The sequence below is a fragment of the Cyprinodon variegatus genome, unplaced genomic scaffold, assembly GCF_000732505.1.
Source record: "Cyprinodon variegatus isolate N-32 unplaced genomic scaffold, C_variegatus-1.0 Scaffold1796, whole genome shotgun sequence".
Lineage (NCBI taxonomy): Eukaryota > Metazoa > Chordata > Actinopteri > Cyprinodontiformes > Cyprinodontidae > Cyprinodon > Cyprinodon variegatus.
The window spans coordinates 42,589-53,418 of NW_015152249.1; the positions used below are offsets into that span (position 1 = coordinate 42,589).

General features: G+C 39.1%; 1 protein-coding gene across 1 annotated transcript in view; it reads right to left on the minus strand.

Annotated features, from left to right (window-relative positions):
- LOC107104570 (transcription factor GATA-5-like) overlaps positions 1–10,074 on the minus strand; it is a 12,117-nt gene extending 2,043 nt beyond the window's left edge. The window contains exons 1-6 of the mRNA XM_015404589.1: positions 9,875–10,074; positions 8,078–8,624; positions 6,556–6,725; positions 4,897–5,025; positions 4,720–4,804; positions 2,815–2,936 (exon numbers count right to left, since the gene is read on the minus strand). Coding sequence (XP_015260075.1) covers positions 2,815–2,936; positions 4,720–4,804; positions 4,897–5,025; positions 6,556–6,725; positions 8,078–8,564 — 993 coding nt within the window. The 5' untranslated portion in view covers positions 8,565–8,624; positions 9,875–10,074. The remainder of the gene's footprint in view (positions 1–2,814; positions 2,937–4,719; positions 4,805–4,896; positions 5,026–6,555; positions 6,726–8,077; positions 8,625–9,874) is intronic.
- Positions 10,075–10,830: the final 756 nt, after the last annotated feature.

Genomic DNA, 10,830 nt, shown 5'->3' on the forward strand with positions numbered 1-10,830 from the left:
AAAAAGCTCCTGATAAAAGTTACAAAAAACCTGACAAATTGATTTATTTTATGTTTTTATATTTTTTTTATCTGCATTGGTTCATAATGCTGTGGTCCACTGAGAATCAAGCTGCAACTTTAGTTTAATAAATTATAGACATACTAGAGTGAAGCCTTTAATTAAATAAATTATAGCAGTAAATATGCAATGTTGAAAAAGTTTCTTTTGAGTAAATAGTAAAAACCTGATACTTCCTATTGGACCATTCGCTCCTGTTAGGTCACCTGACCCAAAGGAGGAATAAGAAAAAGGATGAGATTATAGTTTAAGCAGCAGGGTTAAACAAAACTATGATTTAACTATGAATTAAATCAACCCTAAAACTTGTTAAACATGCAGATAAAAATAAATCAGTCTGAAGTTCTTCTGAAGTCGGGATTCTTTGGATCCTTTATTATCTTAGCTGAAGGCGTTAAAACTATTCATGTTTATTCCTCCAGTAGAAATCCTACTGATTAAAAACACTTTTTTAGAAGTTAGAGGATCAACTTCAGCTTTTTACTCCAGTAAACGTGTAAAAGTACCATTTTTTAAAATATTTAAAGTATAAAAGTAAAAGTAATGCAGGATAAAATGTTAAAGCCAGAAGCTTTCCTGATCTACTCGATTAAAGGAACATTTTTCTACTATTCTGGATGATAACTTCCTTAGACTCTATTTTCTTAGTTTTATAACTAATGGCGTCATATTTAACTTTGCATCATCTGGAAAAACATATTTGTCTTGGTTTGTGGTGAGCAACAAGTTGGGGCAGCACCGAGTCCAACCACAAGGAATGAATTGTCTGGATGAAACGAGGCCAACAGGCCATCATGAAAATGAGCTTAAAAGAAACAAAACTAAAAAGTCTAATTTTTAAAATGTAAGGATTAGAAGGAAAAAGTTTTCTAAAAAAATAAATACTCCTGTAAAGTCTAGATAGCCAATATCTATACTGAAGTAATGAAGTATTTGTACTTTGTTACTTTGTTACTCAGTTTTGAAGGTTTGGGGATTTTAGTTTTGGTCTGCCATATTTTGTTACACAAAATAATAATTTTTATCTCATTCAAGTAAAAGATGAATGAAAATAATCCACATATTCCATAATAATTCCAATAATAATCCATATATGGGCTCCTGGAGCAGCAGGGAATGTTTTTCACCAACCAGGCAGGTTTATGCACAGAAAACCTGAAGCCGCTTTAATTAGACTTTTAGATCGAAGTTTAAAAAACTCTTCAAGTTCCTTCCTGTTTTTTAAAATCCTCCATGTTCTCTGATACGCCTCGTCCTGTTGCTTGATCTTCAAACACTGTTCTGGAAAAGCTAGCTCAGCTGCACCGGCTGTTTTTAGTCAAACAAGAAAAATGTGTTCATGTTGTTTTTTCTGAAAATTCAGAAACATATTTTCAGATAAAAACGTAAAACATCAAAAAAAAATTTCTTTTTCTAGCCTTCATTCCACAGTCACAATTATAGAGCAACAAAATTCCCTCTCTGCATTATAACCCCTCCCCTTTGGGAGCAGCGGGCTGCCATCGTGCGGCACTCAGGGAGCAGTGTGGGGTTAAGGGTCTTGCTCAGGGACCCAGATTGGAGGCTGTGAGGATCAAATCCAGTGGAGGTTTTACCATTAGGCAATAGAAAGGTCCAAACAGACAGCAGCAAACCATTTGAAAACAAACCATGCAAAGAGCAGTGTTGCCAACTTAGCGCTTTAGTCGCTATATTTAGCCACTTTTCAGACCCCTCTAGCACTTTGATTTCTAAAAAGCTCCTAGCGCCAAATCTAGAGACTTTTTTCTGCTACTGGAGACTTTGGAGACAACATCTAAAAGCAGCGAACTCTGCTCTCCAGAGCGAGTAGATTGGTAACCCCGCCTCCTGCTCTCCTCTATCTTGTCTGCTGTCATGATTCATGCAGCTATTATTTCATCCAAATGAAAAATGGAGAACAGATAAGCAGATCATGGCTTGTCTACAGTGAAAAGAAGGACTGGGTTATTTACTTTTATGTCTATTCTATTAACATTTCTCTATCTGGAGAATAGCTCTGTTCTATTTGTTGTCTTCTCCATTCAGAGGGCCCCCTGCCTGTCTTTGCCTAGGGCCCCAAATTTCCTAAATCCGCCCCTGATTGAACCGGATAGCATTCAGCTCTAGGCCACCAGGCCAACTCTCCCTCATCTGTGGATTAGTAGGAGCTCCACTGGCTGCAGCAGAGAGGTCTGACTGTAGAAAATGAGGAAATTAACTCAAACTGATCTCAGTATTGAACGTCACAGTGGATATGAACCATCTGCTTCCAGAAGGTACGGAACTGAAGTTCTCCTGCTGTTTTAATCAAACAACTTTCATGTTGCAGCTTTAATTTCATGTTTCATGCAGGATGTGGACTTTAAGAATCCACTGGACCTGCTGCTACTCCTCCATCGCCTCCAAGTCCTGCAGGAGGAGTAAATATTGCAGCAGGGCGCTGAGGATGATGCTTTCCTGTGCTTCCATTATCCGATCCAGGGAACTATGGCTATGCTAAATTAACAGAAGGATGCTGTTTAGAGTCATCTTCCCTGATAAGATGTTGACTCTTCTCCTCCCGACAGAGAGGGAAAACAACACCATCCCTTCAGAATCTTGATAAGGTAGTGATGTCATACGTTGTGTCATAACCGCCATGACTAAAAGAGGATGCTGAACGTCAGAGAGAGTGAAGGACTCAGAGTCAACCATGAGAAGTTTTCATCAGTAATTCCACTTTGTATGACCAGGTGTGTGTGGAGGAGGGGCTACCTGAGCGCCAGGTGTGACTGCATGCCCTGCGTAGGACGCCATGCTGGGTTCGCTCTTGATGGCCGAGGCGTGTTCAGAGACTTTCAGGGAGGATGGGGAGCTGGTGTCCGAGGTGATGGATCCTAGAAATAAAACAGGACGAACATTTATTCCAACTAGGGCTGCAAGTAACCATGCAAATCAATAAATCTGTCAATTAATCGATTAATAATCGGATAGCCAAAGAATCCTGAAAGATTTTTATGAAATGAAACCGGGAGAAAATAAAACTTTTCCAGGTGAGGAGTTCTGGATTATAGAGCAGATTGACAGATGAAAAAGTGTTTAATGTAAAAATGCAAAATGTTTATATATTTTTTTTCCAATCTTGATATAATTCCTGCTCTAAGTCGCTCTGTGGCCTAAAGGCAGGTTTTTATAATCCAGCTAACTATTAATTATTACTAAATTGATGATTATTTCAATAATCTGCACTAGAAAAAATATCTAGAAATAAGTAAAAATATCTTAAATTAAGTGTATTTGATAATTGATAGTTTGAGTAGGTAAATGAGATAGTTTTTTTTTACTTTAAAATAAGATAATTAGATAATATGCACTTGAAATAAGACAATGCAATTGTGTTTTCTTATTCTAAGTGTAAATTGTCTTGTTCCATTGGCAAAATGTCTCTTTTACCTCCTCAATCCAAGATAAAATGCACTTATTTTAAGAAAAAATGACTTATCTAGATTTCTATTTTTTCCAGTGTGTAATTCTTTAGTAAAAATGTCCTAAATAAAATGTATCTACACTAAAAAAAGTGTAACATGTAGCTGTTCATTCAAACTAATGACTGTCACTAAACCGGATGAAATTAATGATTTGATTGTGTGATTCATTCTTTTAGGATTTAGAGACGTCAAGTTTGATTTAACCTGAATTAAATAAACGTACAAAGTTTTTGATTTCTCTCAATGTTTATATATTTCTTCATGACCTGCAGGTCATTGTTTTTGTTTGAGTCACATGTGAATTGTGTTTTGCACGCTGCAGTCAGAGCATGTGATCAAGTCCAAGTCCCAGACGGTGAGAGAGAGAGAGACAGAGCGCCATTTTCTTCGTCTCTTCATCCTGGGTGGATTTCGCCCATAAATAAACGAAAGTAGCAAAGAAGTTGCCTATAATCAATGTTATAGCTGCTAGTTAACTGTTTGGTTTAAATGCTGGATACCCAGCCGTCACTGGTGAGCATGTTAGCGACGGATGCTAACTGCTACCTCTTGCCGAGGTTAGTTAACGTCCATTTACATCACCTGGATTTACAGCATTTAAGGCTATGTTTATAATTAATAAATACATTTAAAGCAATCTATTTCATTTGAAATAAAGTCAAATGAAATATGAAAATTATAATTTTGTTATATTTAAATGAATTAACTGGTGTCAAGACAAACATTAGTTCATGTTAATTTAACTACAGGTAATTACATTAGGTTGGTTCATTTTTAATGTATTAGTTTGGTTAATCAGCTGAAATGTTCAGAAAGTGATTTGGAACGGCAAAGATTTAAAGTTGGGTTAAATGCAGAATTATTGTTTACATTAAATTCAGATTCTGTAAAGTCAAATCTTTTAGATTTGATATCTGGACATCTTTTCTTTTATTTGAGCAGTGTTATATTTTTTTCAGTGTACCCTTAGTTTGCGCAGGTAAATAAAATGATTTTTCAGTGGAATTAATATTTTTAGTCTTGGAATAAAATAATTAAATAATATGTGCTTGGAATAAGACAATGCAACTGTTTTTTTTTCATATTTTAAATGTAAATGATCTTGATCCATTAGCACCGTGTCTCATTTACCTCCTCAATTTAATAAAAAAATGCACTTATTTATATTAAATTATTTCAGTGTGTAGCCCACCTGTGGATGTTTTATTTTTCGGTATCTTGGGTTTACGCTTCCTCGTCTGAATGCTTTCTTTCTTCATGGCCAGAGGTCTGGGCACCTGGAGGGAGTAGAGCAACAGAAGCTGCAGTGTGTTATGAAACCCTCTGAGAACAGATAAGGTGACCTCCATGCCCTGCGGGGGCCAGTTACCCCGTGCAGCTTCATGTAAAGGCCGCAGGCGTTGCAGACGGGCTCCCCGTCAGCGTTGCGTCTCCATAACGTGGTGGTGCTGGTGTGGCAGTTGGTGCAACACAGACCGGCGCGGCGGGACGGGGTCTGCTGTGGTGGACAGAGACAAGGAGCTGTTAGCTGGGAAGACATGCTTCTCGTTTCTCTGCCGTCCTCCAATGCATCACAAAAACATTAGCATTGTTTTAGAGGGCAACTCATTTCCAGGCAGCAGGAAAACCGCTGAGGCTGCAAAGAAGCGTGTCTAAAAGCGACTCTTATCAAGGCCAAGGTCACTTCAGGACAAATAGAAATGCAGCAGCTCACAGCCGCATGCTCTGCAGAGCGGAGAGTTCCTGGGAAAAAAGCCAGCAGTGAAACCTTGGCCGGCAGCAGCAAACAAACCTAAACGGCCTAGTCCAAGTTTGGCTGTTAGCAGCTTAAACATGTTTATCAAAATCCAGCTTAAACTGTACTGAGGTGTCAGAAGAACCAGACTGAAAACTGTGCATATCTATGGTCATACGTATGCGCAAGACATCAGATTTTATCCCTTTAGTCATGTACCAAAGAAAAAACAACTTACGGTCAGATCGCCATACGCTTCAAAAAACACCAAAAAGTAAATAATTTAATAGTTTTTTTGAAAATGACTAAGGGGATACACACCCGTTAAGGTAGTTTAAAATTTGTTCTTCATTTGTAAAGTGAGTATTGACTCTGGGTATGCTGATCTGGCTGCTCATCTTACAGAACAACACCGGCCCTCTGGAGCCAAAGAATGGATTTTATGTAAGAGAATAAAGACGTGTTCCTTTCAATAAAAAAAAAGAATGGCTAAAAACTCTAAATAAATGGGAAAACGTTCTGACATCAGAGCAATTTATAAAGAAAATGCTTTATTCTAGAGCTGCAACAGGCCCTTTCAGACATGCTGATGACGCTGAAGATATAAAATGAGTTTGACATCCATGAACGAAATCAATTATTTAACTAATTTATTTGTTTCAGTACATAAAAAGGCTAAGAATCAAACTCAGTTAATTAATTAATCCAAAGAAATATTAATTACTGATTCACTAATAGATTATTAAGCTGGTAAATAAATTAAATAAATAATTGTAATGTTCTGACAATGTTTCCAAACCATTTCCTTGATCAGACATTCATCAAGAAAATTCAAGGAAAATAATTGAATTCTCAATAAATTCCCCATAAATGACTTCAGGTTCATTTTTAAAGGTCTGAACCTTTGGAGCCACTAAAATTAGGATTGCCTTTTATTTTCACACAGCAGGCTGATGGATTTAAATGGCCCCTGGAGGCCTCCCTGGATGGCCCCTGGAAGGATGGGCCCCTAAAGGACCCCTGGATGGCCCCTGGAAGGATGGGCACCTAAATGGCCTCTGGAAGGATGGGCACCTAAATGGCCTCTGGAAGGATGGGCACCTAAATGGCCCCTGGAGGGCCACCCTGGATGGGCCCTAGAAGGATGGGCACCTAAATGGCCCCTGGAGGGCCACCCTGGATGGGTTCCTAGATGGCCCCTGGTGGCCACCCTGGATGGGCCCTGGAAGGATGGGCCCCTAAATGAGCCCTGGATGGCCCCTGGCCTTTAGAACAGCCTCCGCTCCGTCTTACCAGCCGTTTCTGGGGCTTGATGAGCGGCCGGTTGATGCCGTTCATCTTGTGGTAGAGGCCGCAGGCGTTGCACAGGTAGTGACCGGTTCCGTCTCTGCGCCACAGCGGCGTGGACACGGAGCCGCAGTTCACGCATTCTCTGCCCTCCGTGGGCATGTCGTCCATCAGCTCTGAAGAAAGAAAGAGAAGAGAAGATTGGATGACGTCATCCCTGAAACATTGACGGAGCGGATGTCAAATCATCAGATCAGATCCACCAGCTTCACCAGTGAAATGCGCTCTTTGTCCTGCTGATCATTTATCATAGAAGAAAAACTAACAGCTTTCTTCATTCATTATTAGAAAAAACTTTTAAAATTATTCTGAGACAAGAAATTCGTTTGATAAATAATAAATCCTCAAAAAATCACATTTTATTTTTCCATATTTGAGATAAATATCATGAAATGATCCGATGGAGGACTTCCGGCCCCTGAAGGTTTTTGGTTCATTGTTTTTATTTTGCAAGGAAAGTGTTATAAAACTAATAAAAAGAAAGATATCAAAGTTTATTTAAAGGGAAATATCCGCTTTTATTATTAAACTCTGATGCATAAAGGAAATGCATAATGAACATTTTTCAGATATTCAGACATTTAGGCGACTTCTGTGAGTTATTAATAAACTCACAAACACTGAGCTGCTAAAGTTCAACATTTCCTCAGTTATTGGAGAAACTTTGATCCCAACTTCAAATCTAAAGATTAAATCCTTTATTTTATTCAGCTGCTTTAATTCAGGTTTTTCCAAAGATGGCTGGAAGTTGGCTTCACATTTGATAAATATGTCTATAAATTATTTTAAAATATTTAAAATAAAATTAAAACTGAGGTGAATTAATTGATGAATAATTTCTTTTATGCCTAAAATGTTTTAAAATCCGACCTTCTGTTTAGCATGTAATGCTGAGTTTAAACATTAAAATATAAATAAACCACTAATAAAAGAACAACAGCGATAATTAGAGAAACTCGATTCATGCATCAATTTAACCAAAACTGGAAGAAGTTTGAAACTAAATATTGAGGATATTTTTAAATAGATTAAGTCAGATTAATCCTTTAAACATCCCCGGAATAAAAGTCGCTCTTTGATCAACCTGAGGTGCCAATCAGACGCTCCTACCTGCGGTGGGCGGATCCAGGTGAGAACTGTGTGTGTATTCCAGCTCACCCTGACGTTCTGGGATTAAATTAACACTTTAATTGATCGTTTTCAGCAGAATGTGGATTGTCTGAATCTAATGAGGCATCGTTTGGTGGAGGCGCTCTGATTGAATCACCTCCTGGAATAAATAAAGGCGCATCAGAAGCTGCTGAGGATGAAGGGAATGCAGAGTTCACACGTGACCAAACTCACCTTTACCAGCAAATAATAATAATAATAATAAAAATAACATCCGGAAAATATCAACTGGAAAAAATGGAAGTCTGGATTTTAGGATAAATTGGAATAAAATAAAATGATTCCTTGATCCACTCACCCAGACTGGACCTCCGCCCGCTCAGGGCCCCCTGCCGGCCCTGCAGGCTGATCACCCCGCTCTCGAAGGGCCCTGGGGTCCAGGAAGACGTGGCCATCTCCGGGCTCATGTACGCGTACGGGCTGGAGTAAGACCCCCCCACGGAGCGCACCAGCGCGCCCCCGTACTGACCCTGGAAGCCTCCGTCCCGCGCGGCGTTGGCGCTGACGGGCGGGCTGTGAGGGTAGGAGAAGCCGTGCGGAGGGTGAGGGCTGCTGGGAGCGAAGGAGGAGCCGTCCGCGGCGCTCTGGGCCCAGCCGTGGGGCCCGGGCAGGCCGTGGCTCTGGTGGCTGGACTCGCAGCTCTGCAGGTAGGGCAGGGAGGGCAGCATGGCCGGCACCCTGCTGGTGGGGACGTAAACCGGAGAGCTGGCCGAGGGGTGGATGTAATTCCCGGTGTCATGGGGGTAGGGGGGCTGGTTGGAGGACAGAGCCAGACTTTGGTACATTCTGGGGGCCTTCAGGGGGATCTGGGTCAGTCTGACCCGCAGAAACTTCTGCTGCTCCTCCTGAAACATCAAAGGAAAAATCTGATTTAAAAAACCTGCAGGAAACCATCAGGATAAAATAAAAAATAAAAACAATTCTATGCACATTTTATGTAGCTCAATCTTAATTCATATTTCATCATCTATTTTCAGTACATTTCACAACCAATTAAACGATCAAACACATTTCTAGCTAAATTAAATATCACTCATTTCATTTGTTAATTTCCATTAGGATCATTCTGTTAAAGAGAAACGGAAAATAAGATCTGATTTGTAAATTATGTGATAAAATAATGTAAAACTTCTTATTTTTGAAACGTACAGTGAAAAAAAGATCTAGAAATAAGTCAAAATGTCTCAAATTAATTTTATTTATTTTCACAAATAAGATAGTTTGCCAATGGAATGAGTTTTTTTCCCCCTAAAATAAGATAATTAGATAATATGCACCTAAAATAAGACAATGCAATAGTTTTTTCTTATTTTGAATGTATACTATTTTATTTAAAGAAAAATGATTTACTTAGATTTAAACTTTTTGCAAACTGTGAATAATTTTCTAACTAAAACTCAGATATTTAATTTACTGCATGGAAGCAACGCCTCATTAAAGCTGGTCGCTAAAGGAAATAATGTTTAAAAAATAAAACTCTTTCCTACGGAAATATTAAGCATTTGTAACATTAATTGACAATTTATTAATTAAAATAAATTATTGGGATGTAATTTATTTTAATGTAGACTAATATTTTACAGTTACAGGTGTCCAAAACCCATTTTATGTTGTACTTTTGTTTTAAAAATGTTTTATCTTCCATTAAAAGAAAAGAAATTATTTTCTTGTTGATAAAATCTAAAAACAAAAACAAACAAACAATCAAAATACTTTAGAAGTCATTTCCAAAGCAAACGACTCAAACGGGAAACAATTAGATAGAAATTCCCTCCTTTAAAAAACGGAATTAAAAGTATTTTTTGTTTCCAACAGAGTAAAAGAAAAGAGGAAGGGCGTGAGAATAAAAAAGTGCCAATAAATCATTCATCCCATCGCTCATATTTCACTGCATCACCCTGAGTGACATGAGACGGATTAAATGAGATTAACAGCAGCCAATCAGGGCGCGCGCAGCCTGCTCGCATCCCGACCCAAACGGAACCAGAGAGCGTCCCAGATTTATCTCAGCCCGCAGAGATTTTCTCCTGTGAAAGTTGATAAAGTCGCTCCGCTTCATGCGCTCCGCTCCGGGCCTCTCAGGGTTTTATCTCACCAGATAAGGACGGCCCGGTGATAAAGAGCTCCGGTCCTCAGCGCAGAGCCGCCGGCCGGGCGCAGCTGCTCCCTCCAGGCGCACAGAAAGGCTGGAGCTGCAGCTGCTGGAAGATCTTTGACTTTTCCTCTTCTTTGGATCCCCTGATCGCTGCAGCGCGGCTCCTCCTCTGCAGATAGCTGCTGCTGCTGCTGCTGCTGATCATTTCTGATATGGGAGTGCTCCTCTGCGCGCTCCTACTGGATCATTTGTACGGCCAGAAAACACGTGACGCAATCAGCCGCTCCGAGGTAGGCCAAGGTGGAGGGGAGGGGGAGGACCCTGCAGCTGAGGCCCCTAAAGTCTCCCAAACCTTCACAGGATCCCACTTCATTCATCTTCCTCTAATTATTTCGTTTTTAATTATTCACTGAAATCATTCAAACAAGCAATAAAACTTCTCCCGTTCCTGCTTTATGGTGACGTTTGCAATTGAAGGTTGGATGGGGCACCGGAAAGGAAAGTCAGGTTTGTTTTTATTTTTTATCATAAGGAAATAAATGTGAAGGTTTTTCTCTGAAAGCGCAGAATAACCGCTCTGCACACAGAGAGCAGAAATAATAGGAATTATTTTACAGCAGAGAATTTTAAAACATTTAAAACCCAAACGAGGCTTTAGTTCGTTTTGCTTCTGATCTGCAGTTAATTTACATATTTTATTTACAACAAATCCCAACATTTAAAATTCTGTTTATTTGGGAAACAAATTAAGATAATTCATAAAAAACTGAAACAAAAATCACAACATGAATAATAAACATTTTTGCAAATTTTCAGAGTTTCTTCCGATTTAGGTAAAATTAAAAGATATTAATTTATTAGAATAAAACAGAGATAAATAACTTGAAATCTGCAAGATAATAGCCTCCAGCCCATTTCTCTTTGAGGCCTTTTTCTACAGAAAGCGCGTCATAACG